General features: G+C 46.2%; 1 protein-coding gene across 4 annotated transcripts in view; it reads left to right on the top strand.

Annotated features, from left to right (window-relative positions):
• Positions 1-22,478, top strand: part of RORA (RAR related orphan receptor A) — a 326,075-nt gene that overhangs the window by 251,297 nt on the left and 52,300 nt on the right. Inside the window, exon 1 of one of the 4 annotated variants that reach the window (XM_050309774.1) lies at positions 2,949-3,117. The exons of the other annotated variants lie outside the window; for them this stretch is intronic. Within the exon in view, the coding sequence (XP_050165731.1) occupies positions 3,087-3,117 (31 nt within the window). The 5' untranslated portion in view covers positions 2,949-3,086. Of the gene's footprint in view, positions 1-2,948; positions 3,118-22,478 lie in introns of those variants that run through there. 4 annotated transcript variants of the gene reach the window in all.

The following is a 22,478-nucleotide window of genomic DNA, read 5'->3' as shown; positions in this document are numbered from 1 at the left end:
CTGAATTTATTGCTTTGCTCAGTAGGTTTGAAGGGGTGGAGGTAGAGAGATCTTCAGTGTTTCCTGTTCTGTGCTTAGAATACTCAATTAAATACTGGTTCCAGCACCACTAGTGCTAATAGCTGCCATAGGTGTTTTCCCTTTCTCTATGAGTGATTTAACACTTTTGTGCTTTGCCCAGCAGGGTTGGAAATGTTTCTAGAAGCAGTTGTTTCCCTCCGATGGTTGTGGAGGCTTGTGGTTTAGGCTGCCCAGCTGCACACCTTGTGCATCAGCACAGCACGGAGCGGTACCTGATAAGGTCACATCTCTAACGTTCCAGTTCCTGCATGGCTGAGCTCAGGTCGTGCCACAGCAGCCCGTGGTGCTCACGGCTTCCCCTCCCTCGTCCCCTGCTGCCCACCCTGTTTCCTGGCTGGTGTCCCCACTGGGGGCCCGGGGGGCTTAGGGGGTGGCCGCTCCCCACACTGGCACACACACGTTTGCATTGCCCGCAGCGGCCCCGCTGGGGAGCCCCGGACAGTGCGGGATTGGGGCCGGGAGCAGGTTTGGGGCCGGGGCCGGGCCACTGCTCAGTCTGGAGCACTGGTACAGGCACTTCTGACACCTGCGGGAGGTCTGTGGGTACGGGAATTCAGTGTGAGCTGAGCTCTGGTTCCTCACTCCTGTGAGGAGCACGCAGGGTTGCACAGGTATTTCTCCAAGGCTCAGTGAAGGAGCAGGATAGAGTACCAGCTTGTGGGAACTAGGAGGCATTCACATCAGTCAGATGAAACCCTGCTGCACAAACAGTGAGAGCAATCGCCTGTCAAGTGTACTGTAATACGGAGCTGAGTGTTGTTTGACTGGCACATTGTCTGTGTGTTGTCACTGATAAGGTGTCTGACCTCCAGCGAGACTTTCACTATTGCAGTAGTTTGGTGAATGGGGAGGAGATGGATTTTCGGGTGGAATGTTCATAATGAGGTCAAACTAAGAGAGAAAACCCAAGTGTGAATGGATGTGTTTACACATTCAAAAGTCAGCAGATGGCTTTAGGTGGGATATTGATAACAAATAATAGACTATTTTAGGTATGCTCTTCTCACTTAAAATGTCTGATGACAAATCTTCTATAATTTTATGAAGCAACTATTGTAAGGCGTTTGTAAGAATGCAAAATCTGTGTCATCTGCTTATTATTGGAGCCGTTTAGCACATCAGATGTCACGGCAGATTACCAGTTGCATTTCAGTTGGACTGGAAACAAGTACAGATCAGTAATAACGTGATGCTGTGTACCTTAAGGTTAAATGTCTGACAAGACAAGTAGTGCTAATGGACTGTGACATTTTTCAGGCCATCGGTCTGACATTACTTGCTGTGTCAGAATAAAATGTTTACAAAGCTCTAGCTCTGCATTACAATACGTGAAGCCATCATTCTTTTCTCCTGTGCTGCTCCAAGCTTTCTGGCTGCATCTGAATTCCACAGCTGGCCCCTGTGTAAAAGCAGCATCTTCCAGGCTCTGACGAGCCCTGAGCACCACTGTCAGTGGTATTTGGTTCAGTCCAGAATGCCTTCTATAAGCACATTGTAACTTTGCAACATGTGCTGCATAATGGATAAAACTCCACGAACACAACCCCATCTGGGACCACATCTGCCACTGTACATTTTCTGAGCAGTACCTCACTACGTATGTGCTATTGGTAGGAATGGCTTAATGTAAATAAGGATGGCAAATACAGATCAAAAGTTTTATGACTAAGGTATCTGCTAAATTTACACTACTGCACCAGATTAGCTCTTGGAATTTTTAATTATTTTTTTTTAATAAGGAAAATTTAAAACAGTATTTTGCATTAATGGGACTTGAATGACTAGACTGATAAGTGTTAAGTACACCTGGATCAAATCACATTTAAATAATACCATACTGTGTTAAGAACTGTTTAAAGAAATAGGTAAGAATTAGCCATTCGGGGCCATTTAATAACAGATTGTTTCAGTGTCCTCATCTCATAAAGGCTTTCTAAATATAGGGTTTTGTTTCAAATATTAAGATGGTTCTTCTGGCTTGTGTTTATCTATTTTCCTTTGTCTTACTTTCATTAAATGCTTATACCTATGATTAAATTAGATTAAATGTTATATTCTCTCCCCTCTTAAACAGCTTGTGATGCATCAGTGGGGGTTTTTTGTGGCTTTATATTTTGTGATGCTCTATTCCAGCGGCTAAGACGGTAATTGGAAAAAATACTGGCTTTGTTAATGCAACTTTCAGCAGAGTGTGGGGTAATTTTTGAGCAGGTTGGATTATTTTTGTGCCTGTGTGCGCGCTGTCATGCACTGTCCCCCTGCAGTGTGGATGTGTGCAAACCTTCCCCTCGCACCCCGGCAGCACAGTGACACCTGACGCTACAGAATAGATGGGAGTAACTCCGGCGGTGGTGTAACGCTCCAGGTGAATCCTGAGAGAACGCGCCCATCACCGGGCAGGTTCCAAACGAAACGCCGCTCTGCTCGGCCGAGTCAGCGCCCACGGAGCGGGCAGCGCCGTGCGTTGTTTTTTACCGCGAACAGCGCTTGGAGATCCTTTACGGGGGAGCTGAGGCGGGGAGCGGAGCCCTCGGGCATTGCCGGAGCGCTGCCGCCTCTGCCGGCACGGGCACTCGGGCCGTGTCCGTGTGGGTGCGGGTGTCCGTGTCCGTGCGGGTGTCCGTGTGGGTGCGGGTGTGGGTCTCCGTGTCCGTGTCCGTGTGGGTGTGGGTGCGGGTGTCCCGGCCGCGGCCCCGCTCGGCACCTGCCGCGTGAGGGCGGGCCCGGCGCCGCCCAGCCCGTGACGGGAGGGGCGGGAGCGGGGCGGGAGCGGCGGGCCGGGCTGTCGGCGGGGCGGGGGGCCGGTGCTGGCGCGGTGTCAGCGGGTCACATGGAGCCTCAAATGCGGCGGGGGATGGCGGCGCGGCGCGGCTCCGCGCGGGCAGGCGGCGGCGGCGGCTGCTGAGGCGGCCGCGCTGGTTCTGCGCGCCCAGGGCCCGTCCCGCCTCCCCTCACGCCTCCCCGCCCGCCGCTCCGCTCCGCTGCGCTCCGTTCGCCCCCGACAAATGATGTGTGTTGTGCTCGCCGCGATGAAAGGTGAGTGCGGGCCGCGGGGCGGGGGCAGCCGGGGCCGGCGGCGCTCCCCACACCGCTGGCCCCGCGGCGGAGGGGCTTTGCGGGCGCTCGGAGGGCCGGGCGGCTCCGGCTGCCGCGGGGGACAGAGCGCTGTGCCCGCACGGCCCGGCGGGGACGCGGCGCGGCCGGAGCCGCTCGGAGCGGGGAGGAGCCGGCTCGGTGTCTCTGCAGAGCCGGGAAGAAAACGCGCTCTGTAGGCTCTGTCTGTCTGTCTGTCTGTCTGTCTGCAGCGAACGGGCAGCATCCTGTGCGGAGCTGAGCGGATGAAGTGCCCTCTTCGCGGACAGCTGCTCGCTTTTCACAGGCTTTGGATTAAAAGGGAAGGCTAGAGCTACTTAGCGGTTGATTTCTTTTTTTAAACCTTAAGTTTTCTCTGCTCGCCGGTTTGAGTCCTTAGTGAGGGGCAGTGTCAGGCCGAGGAGAGGCCAGCGAAGTTTTTGACGAGGTACCAAAAGTTTAGAGGTACGTTTGCAGTCTGCCCTGCGTTCTAATAAAATGAGATCCACGGTAGAACTTCGCATCGCAGCGTTTCTAAAGTCGTCGGTTTTTTTGTTTGTGTTTGTTTTGGTTATTGGGTTTAGATTTTTTTATTATTGTTATTTGAAAAAAAAAAAGAAAACATCTTATTTACATACAATATTCTCTCACGGTAATCTAAAGATTACAAGTGTTGGCGTCTTGAATTTACTGCCCACGCTAAAATACTGAATCTGTACCCTTTAAAATATTAAATTGGATTTTTAGGCAAAATTTCTCTGTAAAAAAATTAGTTACTTGGAAAAAAGAATACTGAATCCTGCTTCAGCTAGAGACTGTTTCCTTTTTTTTTCACTTAGCAGGAGCAGTAGGTATGCACACCAGTAGCAGCATAGTGTTTAAGGACGATAATTTTCAATTACTAGGCTTCCTTTTCTTCTTGGAGAGAAGCCTGTGTGAATAAAAAGAAAAGCACTATATTCATTAATCATTAGCCATGCTGAATGTATTTGGCAAGAAAATGTAATTGGGTTGATTCAAATACTTGCATCTGTAACAAAAGGAAGTGCGTTTTTTAAAGTGCAAACTACATGGATGTTTTAGTAGTCCTTTAGAATTGTACATATTCTGATAAGAGTTTTTCAGCATATGCCTCATAAGCCTGTTAGAACCATGAAATCAAGTAAACAAATTTAAAAAGAAAAAGAAAGGGAGGAAAGCACACAAAAAAATTTGGAGAGTGTAATTGTGTTGTGTGCTTCTGGACAGAGAGTTAAGGTGTGTTGTAAAAGAGCAGGCAGATGATTTACAGCAGTTCAACTTGGAAATATATTTTTTTACTCTCTCGGGAGTTTCATTTAAACCAATTTCCGCACTGATGTAAAATCTTGGCAGAGCCCAGCTTTTGGGTTTTAAAATGTAATTCCTAGTGGCTTTATTATGGAAATGCTTCAGGTCTTTGTACTTTGTACAGACTACTCCTATAGTACATTTAATTCATGTTTCGTAATGCTTAGTTTTCTAGTGCATTGAGAAACTTTCTTGGTTTCTTATCCTTTGTCTAATTCTCTGGACAGGGTTCAGCTGGACAAAATGTGTTGTCATTTGTCTTAGAAGGGCCTCTGACTGCCATGAAATAGCAGATCCCCAGTCCAGCGTTGTGATTTGAGAGAAGCAGAGCGGTAGCACAGGGAATGCAGTTTGTTAAGCTCAAGGGTGCAAGGGAAAATTGTGAAATGTGTAGGTGAATTGAGTATCTGATTTATTCTCCGTCCTGTAATGGCATCTCTTGGCACTTCTTACCTTTTACAGTTCTGAAATTAAAGTGCAAAATATTGTGGTCTGCAGGAGAGTACGGGATTTTCATGCTGGGTTTAATTTTCTCTTTTGTGTGAAAAAGGAGAGTATTAATTCCTTTCCTGTTGCTGTTCAGATAGCCCAAATCGGTACCACGTGAAGATAATTTGTGAGTTGTTTTACTTCTCCTGCAACATAATGCTCTGGCAAACATGCTTTCTGAATTCTGGCAAGCCCTCAGACTGTGTCCAGGTTGGAATGAGGAAGGACTCTGGGCAGCATTCAGCACATCCAGAGCTGCTCCCGTGCATTTGGAGCGCTGGGAACAGCCCAGTCCAGGGAAGAGCCAACACGTACCTTGAAGACAGGCTGCGTGTTAAGAAATGTAACTGTCAGGTTTCAAGCAGAGAGAAAAGAGGATTTTTTTCCTGTCTGTTTCTAAGAAAACAGGCAGGGGTGAAATATCAGAGTTTGTGATGACTGAATAAGTATTTTCTAGGTTGATGGGCTTAAAAAAATTATTTATCAACTGCTGTGAGTGTGCAGAGGATTCAGGAAGCCTCCCATTCTTAGTTTGTAACACATGCAGGGCAGTTACCCAGCTGATACTTTGAAGGGAGACTGCAACTTTATGTGCTTACCAGCAAAGTTTGCAAAGAAATCCGGCCATTGTGCCAGCCTAGTCCTTGGTACAGATCTTGTTCAGGCAGCAGCTTCAAGGTTGACTTCAAGGAGAACAGACTGAGTGCTCTGAATTGAGGAGCACATGCTCTGTGATGGAGCAGGACAGCACATGACAGGAGGTGAGCCCGAGACAGAGGGAGATGGTTCCCAAAGTGTGCTGTTGGACCGTTTCCTGGGTATTTACTTTGTGGGGAGATGGGTGAATCAGGCCCGGTGTTGGTGAGAGCTGAAGTCCTTGTCCTGTACTCTCACCAGGCCTGGACAGAGGAGCTCAGTCTGCTGATGAGTTTATAAAGGATGAACAGGAGCCTGGCAGTAGGTTTATCATCCTTCATATGGACATTTCGAAACTCAACTGGTGGGAGGGTAGATGTGAACTTTCTAAGCTTTTTCAACCCAGTTGCATTTCCTGCTAAGGTGGCATTTGAGCTACTAATCCTGCCTTTTGCTCTACAGGTGTAAAGTTGAGTCTCTTGCTGTTTTGTGGAAGACAGACCAGATGAGTAGAATGTGTTGTTACTTGGTTGTAAGGCAAATTGTTTTGCTTGGATCACTGGAAATATAACTAATTTTCCTGCTGACAGTGTCTCTCAATGAAAATCCAACCATTTAAAACCACCTGCTTTAGGAAAGAGGCAGTTGGTTTCCTTGTTAGTGCATGTGATTTTTGGATCCTGCTGCACTTTTTCTGAGCCCCCAAGCTGCAGTTGGGCCCACCAAAGGGATTCCCCTTGCTGAGGGCAGCCCCTTTCCTTGCAGTGCCCCCCACACTGGGAGCCAGGCTGCTGGAGGCGGCACTGCCAGGGATTTTGCAGTCCTGCCTAATGGGGTGAGCCTTTCCAAGGCTGCCAGGCCTGACCTTTTGGCGTGTTTTCTGTCGTGTGTCTTGGCACCACCCGCCAGAACCTTGGTAATTACCCTGTGTTCTTCACCAGTAAACAAGTGTCTGGGGAAAGAATACCCTGCTTTACAAATGGAAGCATGTTTAAATTTACCTTTGCTGTGGCACTATTGAAAGTTAAATCCACTTTAGCAAATACCCCAGTACAGAACTTGTGTTGACTAAATATTAACAGAATCTGGCCTTTGGAATTGCTAGCTGAGAGGCTGTTTTCTTACTGCTTTAATTTCATAGGACTGATGTGAATGACTTACTTGTACCTAAGACATTTGTTGCATTACATTTGCAGGACGAGATTGGTTTGAGGTTTATTGCTGAAATGTACTTTTCAGGCCCTTTGAAAGACTCTCGAGATTTAAAAGAAAAAGAGGAAATCTGTCTTTATGTCTCACTCTGTGGAAATCAAAGGCAGTTGCCTGCTCTGTACAAGTCTCAGCTGGGGACACTCCTTTCAAGTGAGGAGAATCTGTCCTGTTTAAGTCAGCAGAAACTGTGGGTGCTGAACATCTCAGTAGATCAGACTCTTGAAACTTGTGTACAGCTCTCTCCTAGCTGAAAGGGTGAGCCTGCTCCCACTGGCTGGGAATGCAGTCTGAAAAATGATTCTTCTAGGGTAATTCTGAATAATTGGGGCAGAACTCAAGTGGTTTCTGGACACAACACAAGGAGTTCTATCTCTTTTTTCTTAGAAAAAAACAAACCAAAGTAAATCCCTGGAAGGGATGAGGTCGAAGAGGTGGGCAGTTGAGCATCGCTGGCGTTTTGGGGGTGGGCTCTGCACAGGAATGGAATATCCTCCTCTTTTATTCAGGGGGCTGCTGTGGGGGCCAGTGCAGATGCAGCTGGTTCAGTGGATGCAGGGCAATGGCTGCAGCTGTGCAGTGTGGCTCTGCAGTGGGGAGCTGGATGTTTGTGTTGGGTTTATTGGGCTGGGGAGGAGTGTCTAGAGACTGTGGAGAAGAACTGAGTCCTCTTTATATCAGCTACTTCCCCACTGTGTATGAAAAGGGCTGATTTCTTTAGTCATTGCCCATTACAGAGCCTCGCATGTTTGGGTTTTTAACTAGGATGATGTAGCACTCAGTTTTAACCTGAAGGGGTTATAAATCTTCTTTCTTGCTTCTCTTGCCTCCATTACAGTATAAAAATGATCACTATCATGTGCTAATTACTGGCAGGGTTGTTAGTATTTCATCTTGACTACACAACAGAATTCTAAATTGGTGTATTTTATTCTAAACTATAGGTGCTAAATTGGAATTGGCACATCCTTGTGTCTCTCCTGAGCAGATACATTGGTCGCTGTCTGACTTCGCTTTCTCTATCTAGTATTGGAGGAAGTTGAGATGCAGCATGTTCTTTTTTTTTCCTTTGCATTCCCATGAGATAAGTTTTTGTAGTGTGCAAAATAACTGCATATGACAAGAATGTTATTACAGTCAGACTTGATACATTTTAGAATGTTATTCTGTGGGTTTTTTTCATTTGCAATGAAAGAAAAAAGTATTCACCTTTCTTGTATTTATCTGTGAGCTGTAATTTGCAATTACAGCTGATAACTTCTGAGATCAAGCAAGCAGTAGTTTTCTCCTTTTGTGATTTGTCTTTTCCTTGAGGACTGATATCTAAGGGATATGCACATAACTAATGGTGCAGAAACTGTCTTCTTCCTTTTGAAGATCAGGGTTTTTTCTCCTTTTTGCAATAAACATTAACAGGGGAGGGGAGGATTCTGTCCTCCAAGAATAACTAAGTTATTCAAAAAGGTGGCTCTGTGCAACGCAGACCTCTGCTTGCTGGATGAAAAAAAAATGAGCAGACTGGAAAGTTGAAGCAGAAAGCCTTGTCAGGGGATCTGGCAGATGGACTTTCTTCTTTCACTTCATCCTGTAACCTGCCTGTGCTTAACAAAGTCTTTAGTTTGCCCAGTTTTTTTGTGGATTTTTTTTTTTTTTTCACTTTTCTTGCTGGAGGCATTTAGGCTAAGAAGTTCTGCAGAACACAGGTTGGCAAGCTCCGAGCAGTTTCAGGCTGCTCCCAATTGCCTGCACCTTCTGTTGAGAACACGAGGGAGTGACTCAGGGCGGCGGTGACTCACGGGGTGTCGTGCTGTTCCCCTCTCCAGAGTGGGGGTGAGCTGCAGGAGGAGTCAGTGCTGGTGAGGTGCCCCCACTCCGCTGGGAGCTGGGCTGCCCGCACCGCTCACCACAGACTCGTTTGGTGGACAAACGTCACCAAATTAGTGTTTGCAGCCCTTTGTGCTGCTGGGGAAGGTGAAGCCTTGGTGTTGACGGGAGCAGATGGAATGCAGGAGAATGTGAGCCCAGTGTCAGTGACAGGGCATCTCTTAGGTGCTTCCACCACTCCCTCGGTGCACGTGTCCTGTCCTCAGGAGCACGAAACCCAAGCTGGCCCTGGCCCTGCAGTTGGGATCTCTGCCACAGCTGATGCTCCCTGCACTCTTTGGATCCAGCCTAGTGGGACTGTCAGACATTTAAAGCTCTCAGTAGAGCAAGAGTCCCCCCATTCCATGAGAAGTGTGGGGGTCCCACAGCACTGTTGGGGTGCGGGGTAGTCCCTGCCCTCGGTGTCAGACGTAGCCCATGTGTTCTGTTCTAGTTGGGTACAGTTCATCTCAGCTACTCTTTAGCGTTTACCTTCAGCAAGGCCCTGATTTCACTGCATTTTTTGCTTTCTTTCCTGTGTGATGGGCAGTGGTGCAGGACCCATCCCTGGTGGCTCCTCTGTTCGTGTGATTCCAGCCTCTGGGCCTTTTGTCATGCTCCATCCGTAGCCATCTAGGCTAAAATCAATGTCGAGAGAGGTATAATCATCCCAGCTTTCATTTTAAGAGCATTTATCTCAAAGCTTAATTAAAGCTGCTTGGATGTAAATAAGTCTAACCTCTTCATTTCTGAACAATGCAAATAGAATAGTCAGCATACTTATAGGGTATCAACCATGTAATTATTGTGTACTGTTTGTGTTCTTTGAAATTCTGTGCTATTTATTGCCATTGAATCCTGGGACAAGGTGCTTCATAAAACCAACTGCATGACTCTTTATTTATGTACTTTAGAAGAAGCTGATCATTCTCAAACGAGGGGGTGGAAATGTGACATTAAATCCTTACACAGACAGATGCACTGTGACAAAGGGGTTTGTCAGAGTGTTCCTTCAAACTGAAGGGACCACAAGCTGCAGTTCTGACTGGCTGGCAGAGTACCATGGGTCACGTTCCTGCGTGCCAGGCTCGCTTTGCAGTGGCTCTGGATGGAGCTGGTCAGAGGCACTGCGGGCACCCTGCCCAGCAGGGCGTGCTGGGGCCTCCTGCCACCTCTGCTCACACCTGGGATATCGAGAACACTTTCTGCACTGCTGACTGAAAAAAGGAAGAGGTCCTGTCACCGTTTGCACATGCTGTCTGCTGCAGTGTGCTCTGTGTTCAGTGTTCCAGAAGTCCTCAAGCCTTGGTTATTCCTGCTGCTGTTTTGTGAAGGATGCAATATGGCAGTCGGCTTCTGCTTCCAGCTCTTGCAGATACTGAGGGCTGCTGTCCTTGATTCTGCTGGTGCACTGACTTCCCTGCCCCAGGGAAAGGGGGAGGCACCTGGGGCACTGAGCTTTGCTGTACACCAGGTTATAGCAGGGAGGTAGGGTGGTATTTTGAACTGCTTTGGTTCAACAGTCTCAAAAGGCTGGGTGGCATGCATGTGAAATGCCACTGAAAGCTGTGCTTGTTCCAGCTAACTCGTGTTTTGGACAGGATTGTCTTAGTTTTAAATAGTAATTTCAGAATAGGTGAAGTGGAGCAGTGGCAATAGGGTTGAATGCAGGGCCTTGGGTTTTCAGTCTGCACTGCAGTTTGCAAGGGGAAGGGCTGTGCTTGGGCATGTGTTTGCGGTCAAAAATTTCAACCTCTTTTTCCAAAACACCACAGAGTTGGGCTGAGTAATTTTCTCCCTTCATCCAAGTACCATTTGCTGTTTAAGGCCTAATTTACATGGTCAAATGAGAAATAAGGTTCTCTCTGCATGTGGCACTTCATTCACACCTCCTGTGCGGCTGCCAGGGGTCTCAGGAGTTGGTCCTGTGTCACGGGTTAAGTGCCTAGAACTTACCTGAGCTGATGTTTGCCTCTGTCCTAGCTCTGAAGAGAGAGGGGCTCTCTTGTCCAGCCTCCTCTGCTTGGCCCTGTGCCTAATGGGACATGACTGGAAGTGTCATTTATCTTATTCTCACCCCAAAAGAAGGTTAAATTCTCTCTGAGCCCCAAGTGCTCTTTGCTGGAAGCCTGTAGTCTAGGTGGAGTGTAAAAAGCCAGTAAAAAATGATCCCTGGTCATCAGAACATTGCTTTCTTTACGTGGGCATTTGCATGCTTTGGTTCCATCTTAAATTTGAATGGTATAAATTGTTCTGCTACTTGACAGGAGCAGCAGTAGCTGCTCTCCTCCTGCATCAACTGTAATGCTGCTCATCATGGGCGCATTTTCCCATTCAGCTAAATTAATTAGCTCATCTTTGTCTGTGTTTGATTTGTCAGAGTAGCTATTGTGGGCAAACACACATTTTCTAGTAAATTTATAGTGATTACTTGAAGCTCAATTTGGGAATTAATAAACCCGTCTTGCACACTGCAGAAAGCTGCATGTTGTAGATTGCCACTGTTTTTTCCCCTGCTTGGACTACTTCTTCCTAGTTTACTGTAGAATTGTTGGCACGTTGGACGTTACATCACTCACCAGTTTTGGAGAATATAAATGTGAGTGAAACTGCTGTCTGGTCCTAGGCCTGGTTTGGTCCCTCAGGCTGGAGCACTCCAGAGTTCTGGAGGTGTGTTTGCCACCCTGTGCCAAGCAGAGAGGGGCAGGTTGTTGGGATGCTCTGCAGCAGCTGAGCTCCTGTCAAGGGGACACTGCCTGCAATTGTCACACTGACAGAGCTGTTGCTGTGTTGAGCTTTGGGGAGGGTTTCTCTTGTGCCGTGGGTGCGCTGAATAAAAAGGAGTATTTGCCTAAAACGTGGGTACACAGAGATGTTTGTAACTGCTGGAGTGATCCTTGTATCAACAGATAATAAAAAAGCCAGACATGTTAATTAAAGAGCCGGAGATGTTTCACTGGAGCAGCCTCATATACATAGGCGCCTCCTAAACGGCTGAGGGCAGCAGGCCCAGAGCATTCCTGCCTCCCTGCCCAGATGCTGCTGGGCGATAGCAGTGCTTGGCAGCACCTGTGGCAGCAGCAGCAGGGCCAGGCCGTGCCTCTGGGCTGGCACTCGGGCCTGAGGGGCTGGAGCGGGGCCAGCACAGGGAGCTAAGTCAAGGAATTGATTTTCCCATCGTTCTTCTTGAGGAGGAGCAAAATCCTCCCTCCTGCCTCCTGCCCGGGATGCTCCGAGGGACACTCTGTGTGCAGCCTCTCAGGAACACAGCAGTTGTTCACCCCTGTGTTTCTCTTGGTGGGTTATTTTACTGCAGGTGATAGAATCGGGGTGAGCACTGAGAACTGACTTTAGCCTGGCCCTGAAAAGGCCCTGAACACGTGTTGTTTACGGTATTGCTAGCTCGATTTATCCGGATTTCTTCAAAATCCGCTGGTGTTTCTGGGGCTAACTTTGCATTTGCCAGCCAGAAAGGTTGAGTGCAGCACCTGTCTGCCTGGCATGGCTAGAGCTGAGAGCTCCCTCCCTCTCATACACCTCGCTAGCTCTTAACACACAGTTCCCTTGCTGAGCTGCTGGATGCTCTTGAAAAGGAGGAATCAGTGTCTGTAACAGATCTGTTTCGTTTTACATGATTTATTTTTTTTCCTCACTTAGTAAAACCATCTAAAAAGTATTGTATGGTTTTCTCACTTGAAAATGTTAAGCTGAAATCGAAGTGTTCAGAGTAGTGCATTTCTCTGGGTGTACCCTGATCACACACCTTTAAACCAGTTGGCTTGGAGAGGGGCATCAGTACCGATGTTGTTGTGGAAACCTAGAGCTTAGCATGGGGAAATGTTCCCTCTTTGCTGTCACTGTTCCAAAATATTCTCATTTTCTACTGATGTTTTCCCTCTCAACCACTGTGTTTATACTTACAGAAGGGAAAAATAGCCAGACATAAAGGTCACTCTAAAGCAGAGACCTTGTGAATGGCAAAATCTCACTCCAGAGAATTTCAGCTCCTAGGACTGATTTAAAAGCCCTCACGGAAGTGCTTCAGAATGGAAATGCTTTTTTATGTCTCCCACTGAAAGCTGTAGCGTTTACTGCTGGTAAATTTGCACTTTATAACGTGTTATTTGTGCCAGTGTTGATTACTGTTTTGTCGCAGAAGTAACTAACTTTGTAATTTAATCTGCCTTGGTATTGTCAGCCTGGAATTTTCTGTATACACACTGCATTATGGAAAACTGTACTGCAGAGGCTGCCTTTGGCTCTGAAGTGCCTGAACTGTAGTGGTGGAGGCTGGCAGAGAAACCAGAGAGGCACCACTGCTCACAGGCCTCGGCTTTACACTGTTCCCAATGCAGCTCCTCCTGGTCACTGCTGGAGTCCTGAGTTACCTGAGAGAGAGGGAGGAAACACAGACTTGACTAGGTAATTATACTTTATGTTAAATGTATTCAGATATATTAGCCAATGCTTGTATTAATTTGTAATACTTGAAAAACCTGATCAGATCTTGGTTTTTAATCAAGCTATCATTCCAGAAGAGTAGCACACTTCTTGTGGAAATTCTGAAAACAAGTTACTAAGAAATCTGACTCATAAAGCAAATGCCTCATGAAATTTGAATGTTTGGAAGGGAAGGTGACTGGCAGCTCCTCTTGTAAGCGTGCTAGTTGCAATAAAGTATAAAAGTTCAACATCAAAGAGATCCCCGCTTAGTCTGTGGCATATTTGTACATCAAAGAACAAATACGGGACAAAAGGAGCTGTACAGAGATACAGTTCATCCTTGCAGACAGGTCCCCGTGGAACGCTCTAAAGAGCTGCTTTCATAATGTGGAAATGATCTCTGGCACATCTTCCTCCCCGATTTGGGGAATAGGTAAGAGCAGGAGTTAAAGGCGGTGTCTCAGGAGGAGCCGTGCCCACGCCCTGGGTGGGAGCGTCGGGTGGCAGTGTGGGCTGGGTCGGGTGAGCAAACACGGGCACCACGGGCACCAGGGGCTCACAGTGCACAGTGAGAGGCTGCTTTCTGGTTTAGGGTCTTGTGCCTGTGCTCAAGGGCTGTATCAGGCTGCCCACTGAGGGTGTGGAGTCTCCGTTCCTGGAGACACTCAACCCTGCACTGGACTTCAGCTGACCCTGCCTCGAGCGTGGGCTGCATCCAGCAATCTCCAGAGGTGCCTGCAACACCAACTCCTCTATCATCCTGTGAGAATAGCTCTTTTAGAGTGAGGCAGCTGTCCATTTCATATTTTTAATTATGACCTCTCTTAATAAAATTTAGCCAAAAATCTGAGCAGCTCCAGCACAGGAAAAGTCCTCCACCTGCCTTTTTGCTACTTTTCTGAGCTTTGGTAGTGTGAAAGCTGGGTGTATTTTTGCTGATTTGTGCTTTTAGTAGCTTGTTGTGGTTTTGTTGTTTGGTGAGTTTTGTTATTGTTTCTTATTTTTGAATTCCCCCTTAAATTAGAGCGGAAGTTTGTGGATGTCTGCCTTAGAACTGAAGAAGACAAGTAGTCATGGGTATGTAGACCACACATCTTCTTTCAGAACAAGACAGGGTATGTGAAGTTGATCATGGAGAATTTTTGGCCTGCCTTGACCAATTGGTGGTAGCACTGTGTTGGAGGCAGTGGAGACTTTGCTATTCATTTGAATGTGTCTGTTTTAATATTACAATGTAAAGTAGGTCACATCTATTCTTCAGTTCCAGTCTTTCTTCTTCATTTGTATTTCTGTAAGTGCTGACTGCTTATGTGGTATACAAAAATGTTAATCATAAGATCCAGACTAAAGCCCAATTCTCCAAAGTTCAAGTGTGCTTGGATCAACGGTTTTAATAGCAGTTCCATCTTTTTTGGAGATAGTATTGTCAGCAGACTCATTTCTTTTACTGCAGGACTAAAAATAGTTACAATCTCGTGGAATCATTAAGAAATACAAAGGGTTTCTGTTAAAAACCCTGGGGAAACCTGATTAGGCAGACTGCTGTATAATTAATTGATGTGCTACTACACTTGGAGAAGTAGTGCATCAGTAAACAGAAGTCAGAATGTAAAAGGCTAAGAAGAACTGCTGGGAATTGTGTTAAGACATCAAGGCTTGAAAATAACAATTTGGGCACCTCAGGAGAGACCAGCATTTGCATTTGGTGGAAGGACAGAAAGCTCTCCGGGAGGCCAGGACAGGGGATGTGTGAAGGCCCAGGCTTGTGCTTAGCACTTCTTTTACCCATGAAACAACTGCGAACACCTTTGGTATTAATGGTCCCAGGATCTCCTACTGCCTTCAAGTGGATGTTGTGATAGTTCCCTAGACTATATTCTTGTATTTTTAAAACAGTGTCCGATAAAGCATTGTTACAATGTTCCTTTTGTTATTGCTGTGCATTAAATACATTCATTCTGATAATTTGTTGCCTAAGATACAACACGGATCATTGATTTGTGCCATTGTTTGTCTTGTTTGCTTTGAGACTGGACTCAATTGTCAGCAAGCAGCCTGTAATTATCCCTTTGCAAAAGGCAGGCTCTTCCCTAGCGTTACTGTGAAGAGGTGTAGCAGTTGTGCATGGAGAGAGCAGGGCGGACGTGATGACACGTGAACAAATTAAATTACTCTTCCAGAAGTATGTTCAAAACTTGTATCAAACCCTTTGTTGCTGCCCATCCTGGGATGGGACGTGTACCCTGGCAGGTCCCCGTGGACAAGGAGGAAGAAAAAACAGCGGCAGCGAGCTCTGGACCCTTCAGAAACACGATGTTCTGGGCGATTTGAGGAAGGCACTACAGGGAGAATAGATTGGTGTTTTCTCATTTGGACAGATATAACGCAGCTATTTTTAAAGAGGCCCATTTCTATATCTGTTGCTTGCCCTGCTGATGGGAGAAACGAGCTGTACTTGAAGAGCTTTACTGACTAAGTGGCTTTACCTGGATCTTGCAGCACCCCGGAGTCCCTCTAATAGCGCTGCTCCCTTGTGCACACAGGGCTGCTGGGAGCGTTGGGGGTGCTCAGCGTGCTGAAATCAGCCCTTTCTGGGTAAATCATAATGACTGGTGGTGGGCAGTGAGCGCTGCTCTCCCGTCAGTGCAGGGGCTGTGCAGGTACCTCACCCTGAGGAGGGAACTGCAGACGTGTCAGTGCTGTGCTGGTGAAAGAAGGGGGAGCTTTCCTCACTCTGGCGTGTCAAGTCCTGACCTGCTAGTTGGCATGGACTGTGTTTGGAACAGACGAGAGCTTTACATTTTAGAAAGCCCAATCAAATGAATTCAATTTATATGCTAAACTGAGGGAACTTTTGAAAGACTTCACTTTTGAATTAACAGAAAAAAACACCCAAACCAACAACAAACTATTAGAGACTTTCCCACCTTCCGAGTGCCCAAACTGTCAGGTTAACAGCTTGTTCTGTCAGGGAGTGTGTGTATGTGCTTGCTCAGGGAGAGTTGCCAGCAGCTCGTAAAACCAAAATCCCAAAATTAAATCCTTCAATACTTCTTTTTCTTTTTTCCCCCTCATTGAATTGAATTGAAAAATTTCTTAGGGAGGTGCCAACAAAAATAACGTGGGCTCGTGTAGCTCAGCTCCTTTCCTTGTGCTGCTGCCGCAGCATCGGCGCTGTGCTGACCGTGCCAGTTCGGGGCTTGCCTCAGCAGTGGGTGGGATCCCTCTGCGTGTGAATGCCCCTCCTGCATGGGCACCACGCACCGCTGTCTCCTCAGAGCCTGAAGCTGAAGTCCCAGGAGCAGGTCCAGGGCTGGCACAGAGCTGGGTCTGTCACACGGGGAGCTCTGCAGTGCGCCGGCCAAGCCGCTACTTCTGAATTTCAGGCGGTTTTTGTCAGCCAAGCATTTTTTCATTGATGGAAGTTTTGCAGTTTCTGAGGACTCTTATCTGCTTCCAGTGTAAAAGCACCTTAATAATTGAAATTACATAGCACAACTTCAAATATAATCACCAAATATAATGTGGGAGAAGAATTAATTTAATTATCATTAATTCCAGTTTTCAGAGAATGCTTTCAAACTTGTCTTAGGCTGGATACCAAAATCGTTATCACTTTGGAAAATGTTCCAAGTCTCCAGACATCTCAGTCAAGTGTCTGTTTCACAAAGGACTACTTTGATCCAGCTATCTAACAGATTTATCCAAAGACTCAAAACCCAGATTGCTTGCTGCTAATCCAGTGCTTTGCAAACAAGATTTTACTTTTTATTCCCTTTACTTGTTTTTCAAAAATTCAGGCAGATGTCCAATGGGGATGGTTTCTTCCCATAAATAATTAAGCCCATTGTAAGCAGTGTCAGTGGAAAGTATTCTTGAGATTCATGAAGTTTTAAGTACCTACTCATTTCTTCCTTTTGAGAACAGTATCACGTCCCAAGCAGTTGGAATGCTCATAAATCGTGTTGGTAGAAGGGGAGAAATGATTCCAGACCTTCTGCATTTTAGGTGTTTGCATTTGTTCTCAGGATTCTTTTGTTGGCCATCAGAGGCAGGAGTGCCCCTGCAGCTGAGCCGAGCTCAGGGGTTGGTGTTGGTGTTTGTGTCCAGGGCATGGAGTGCCCTGTGAGCATCAGAGGTGAGGGGTTCCTGTCAGGAAGAACCTTCCCTCCTGTCCTGTGGGCCAGCAGTGAAATGAGGTCTCTCTGTGAAGCTGTGCTTATTACTGCACCTCAGAATGATATTCTTTTCATGATGAGAACAGGTAATTGAACAACCTAATCCAAGGGGATTTATCACTGGAGGAATTAAAAGCACTTCCATCAAAAAGAGAAAGTTGGGTGTAATATTTACACTAGGGTGTTTTTCAGAGAAAAGAGCATCCAGGACACGAGAAGAAACCAAGGACTGTATTCTAAAAGGGACAATACCCACAGCAGTGGGGGAAGGCAAATGAAAATTGTTTACCTGCCTGTTAATGCCATCAACAGTAGTTCCAAGTACATTGTTCTTCGGAATTAAAGAATCCACCTAAGTATTTTAAAATGTTGTTTATTAACAGTAACTGGTTTTAATGCCAGAGAGGGTAAATTAAGTTGGTTGCACAATTCATCAGGCTCTGCGAAATGCCGTGGATGTTATTAGTTACCAAGTGAGCAGCAGGTAGCCTGGCAATTTATTATATCTGAGGACATTGCCCCAGTGGTCCTGGATGAGAGGAGTCATCAGTGCAGGAGGTGAGGATGCAGGGGGATGCTCTGGGTGTTCTGCCCCCAGGCTTTGACACAGCTTACAGTGAGCACAGTGGGCTGGAATGCACCCCAGAGCAGCGGGCACAGCACACCCACTGCTCTCCAGACCCCTCAACAGCCACAGTTGTCTTCCACAGCCTGTCCCGATGGTCTGATGTTAAGCTGGGCAAGGACTTCCATCTGTCACAAGTTCTTCCTTCTCTTTTTTCTCATTTCTCTCATTTAGTTTTGGGGTGTTTTTGTTGTTGTTTTTTTAATGAAAACATTTTTTTCTGTAGTGAATCTGTCAGAAGAAGTAAATTGACATGTCATGGAATGGCTTTGTGGTTTGCAGGGTGGGTTTTTTTCCTGGTTTTAAGCAGATGCAAAAGGTATATTTTGATGCTGTTACAGTGTGATGGATGAAAAAACTGCACTGACTTTTATCCAGGAGAGGGAGGCGAGTTGTTTTCTTTCAAGGGCTGTAGATCAATTGATGTCTTACAGAAGTAATACCATGAAAGTGGGGAAGAACTCCTCTTTGATACTCGAGTCTTTCTATTTCAGTTGGTACAGTAATGGGCTTTTGAATTAAAGGTTTGTTAAAGCTTGTATCTATTTCAGAGTATTGACAGCCGAAGCAGACTCACTGAGCCAAAATTTATATGTTTATCCAAGCCTGTTAAAATCAGAATTTATGTTGACTGTACCAGTGTCTAAGCTCTAATACCACTTTTATATAGAAGGCTGCTATTGGAATTTTCAGTGAAGTAAATTTCTTTACAATGTGCCTTTGAGTTATGGTTTATAACTGGATTCATATAAATAAATGCTTTCAGCCGAATGCTGTTGAACTAATTCCATTTTGAAGTCATTAATTATACTTAGCTCACTGAGAAGAGGAGGGGGAAAGCATCAACTAACCCTATATAAAAGTGACAACAGGATTGTTTAGTGGAGAGGCTTTGGGCCTCCTAAGCTACCAATACTGAGGGGTTTGTTGGGCTGGTGGTTGTTGTTCTAATCAAAGAAGTGTGAACAGAAGCCAGATAATGCACTGCTATACTGCAGAGACAATTCATTTTGAACACACATTAACACACTTAATGCTTTTTGCTTTTATCACGTTAAGGTCTTTGCAGTAATATCAGGCTATGCAGTGAGCCTGCTAGTTTGTACAGAGAAAGAAACAACCTTGGGTTTGAATCATAAATTCAGGAACTCTTGTCAGATTGGTGAATTTTCAAGGTGAATTTCTTCTGATGTGTGTTCGATTGAAAAATTGGTTTGCTACCTTCAAACAACTTCGTGTAAGGAAGAAAACTTAAAACTTCTTACAGTGTGTGTATATCGTGTGAAGCTTACGATGAAGTGCTAACTGGACATCAGAACTGAAATCCAGATACAAGCACAACACTGCATTTTACTGCAGTGTGTGTGAGCCTGCTTGCTACACCCTATTAATGGGATTTTGTCTCTTCAGGAGTTTGAGGGAGGGCACAGCAAACCTGAGCAGTGCTGATTGCAGCTCCCCAAAGACAGCTCAGGAGATCAGTAGTGTGTATGTTGTTAGACCGGAGCACGGCACTTCTGCCACTTCCATCCTTCTCCTTCCATTTTGGCTCTTACGTTTGGGTGGGTGTAAGAACTGCCCTCTCAGGGTCCCTGTTGCCCTGGGATCACACAGGCTGCGTGCAGAGCTGTCATCCCGCTCAAGTGCTGTGTAACTGCCTGATCCTCTTCCCTTTGCTGTCTAGTTTCTCATTTCTTTCATTTCATTACTTTCATTTCTCCTCCTTCATGTTAACGTTCTTCATCTCCAATTCACTTTCTTGTGTTCTTCTTTCACCCTCCTTTGAAAGCAAACTGCCAGTGCCTCATTTAATCCCTTTGTCAGTGTCATGAGGGGTAACAACACAAGGGTGCATTTCAGGCCCTTTGTAGCCAAGTGTTTGAGCTCATTGTGAAGGAATGAAAGGCAGAGCCCTCCAGGACCCCTCTGTGCTGTACCTGCCAGCACTGCATGCTCAGCTCTTCAGGAGATCTTGGTTCCTTTAGTGGCCTTCTGGAATAGTTCCAGGCACACCAGAGGGTTGTGACAACTGGAAGAAACCATCTCTTGAGATGGGCTTTAGTTGTTTTTGAGTCCACCAAAATGGACTGTTAAAGCTGTGCCCCTGTCCCCCAGCCCATCAGCACCCCGTGGCAGTCTGTGCCAGGGCACCAGCAGCTGAACACTGGCACACTCAGGAACCTCGAGTTGTTCTTGGTTTTGTTTTACTTGAGGAGCAACTGCTGCTCTCAGATTGGCTCTGCTGGAGGAGAGAGATGTGAGGTTGCCGTGCCAAGAGCTGCAGTCTGTGCAGTGCTGAACTGTACCCTGAGCTCCCTGAACGAGAGCAGACTGTTCTGGTTAGCAGCGTGATTAACGAGAAATCAACCACAGGCTGGCTTTGAGGAGCCTGTCAATGAAACCTCTGCCTTGCCTGGAGATTGCCTGCTAAGGCTGAGTGGATTAAAATGAACCAGCGTGGAGCAAGGAGGCTGTCTGGAATTGCTCTGAAACAGGTTATTTTACACAGCACAGCAGTCCCCGTCTAAACCACGTACGAGGTGTGCAAAACCAGAATTACAGTGAACTGAGCTGGCCAACGAGTTTTGGAACTCAGTAGTAGGGAGCAAGGAAAATGCAAAAGAAGATAGAGTTTTGTACTTCTGTCAAAGATCCATCCTTTTAATCTGCATTTATTATGTATTACATTTTGTGTGTGTGAGGTCCTCGTCCCAAAGTGTGGTTCCTCAGCTCTGCTGTGGTGACAGTGGTGAACCAGTTATCCATCTGTCCTTCCTCCTGGCTTCATCCTTGAGGAGAACCTCGTGCTGCCGTGTTTGTTAACACAGGTAGCCCGTGGATTTTTGGTAGTCCGTTATTTCTGCTGTGCCAGGTTGCTCACAACAGTGGTCTGCAAACTCATGCACCCCGTCATTAAAAGAATAAATTTGAGTGTGTGCCCCAATGTATGTATTTTTTTATAAATTGTATACATGTGCTACTGTAGTAATATTAGGTACATTATAAACATGCACAAAAATTGAAATTAAAAAAGAATGAGATAGAGATGATGATTTTTGAGGTCTGTGTGCTAGAAGCATGGCTGACCTTGATTATGTGTGAGAAGCTGTGCCTTTATATTCACTGCTTAAATCTTTCTGTAAGAGTGAATGGAAGCTGAGGAGGGGAAGTTCCTAAGGGTGGCTAGTAGGCTGTAAAATCACTGCATCTGATAAAATCTGGTAGATCAGTTGATTTTTTCATTAATTCATTGTAGTTTCTTGACAAACTACTGACCTATGATAACCTTTATTTTCCACTCATCCATAAGAGAAGCAAAATTCATGCTGGAAAATGCTTTCATTTTTAAATTACACACTTTATAGTGTTTCTCCTGCCCGCCCCTCTGCCTTTGTTCAGCTCTGGCTTTTGGAAAGGGATAGAGCTGATTCTCAGCTATCATTTAAAAACATTCCCCGTGTGTTTAATCATGGATGCAGCTTGTAAATACATTGTGGTTGTATGCATCTGACACAGGGCTTATCCAGCCTCTGAAACAAAGGACCGTCCAATTCACAGACTACCCGTGGGTGATTCAGGGAAAGCGTGTCCTCCCAGCTCCTCGTTCCTTTGTGCCTCCATCCCTGCTGGCCCTCCCACAGCTGCCCTGTGCAATGTGTCTGTGTCCCTCGTGATTCAGGGCCCCACTGGAAGCCAAAGTGTGACTCTGGTTTCTCTGTCAGTGCTTGTGAAAGCGCAGAGATGGAAACACCTTGGATGTGAAACCTGAGTGGGCTGCTGACAGAAACCTGTCCCAGCTTTTTGTGCTTCATCACTGCTTCCCCAGAGCTTCGCTGCTGATCAACCAAACGTTTCAATGCCAACAGTTCTATGGCCTCCTTCCCCTTCCCTCTCTTTCCCCGTTTCCAGAAGAGCTCCAAGAACAGCTTTGCCATGAGCTGTTAAGCCGTTTGCTGCCTGACACAGAGTTACCTGGTTTTGTATTGGCACCTTGCTTCAGTTGAATGTGGTGATGGAGTGTTTTTATCTGTTTTATTTGACACCTGAAAGTGCCCACGCTAAACTGAAACCCAGACAGAACAGCTCCAAAATATTTGTTAAAAGCCTTACGACTTTGTGTCTGTGTGTATGCTCGCTTCTTTCTTGGTTTGTGCCTTTTTTTTTATTGAATACTCAAGGGTTGGCAGTGCTGTGAAGTAGAACAGCGAAACATAAATATTAATTGTGGTAGAAATATTGTCTAGAATCTCATCCTTGTTTTACTTGAAAATAATACTCAATTGTCTTGGCCGTGCTGGAACAAAGACAAGACCTAAGGGATGTGCATTTGTTTGGCTGCAACTTTATTAACACATTTGGGAACGCTGCCCGGCAATAAATCATGGAGTGTGAGTCATTGCTTATTCCTTGATCGTTCCTACCTCTCTGGGAGAGCTGTTGCCAGCCTTCCCTGCCAGCCTTCCCTGCCAGCCTGGCACCCCCAGCTGTAGGGCCACCTCAGCTTTCCTGGGCCCAGGGGGATGTTGGTGACAGGGGAGGGTCAGCCCCTCACT

This window comes from Myiozetetes cayanensis, unplaced genomic scaffold (assembly GCF_022539395.1).
Source record: "Myiozetetes cayanensis isolate MyiCay16 unplaced genomic scaffold, myiCay2020 scf14, whole genome shotgun sequence".
NCBI lineage: Eukaryota > Metazoa > Chordata > Aves > Passeriformes > Tyrannidae > Myiozetetes > Myiozetetes cayanensis.
Note: the sequence above shows the minus strand (reverse complement) of the source record. Positions and strands in the feature narration are given on the sequence as shown.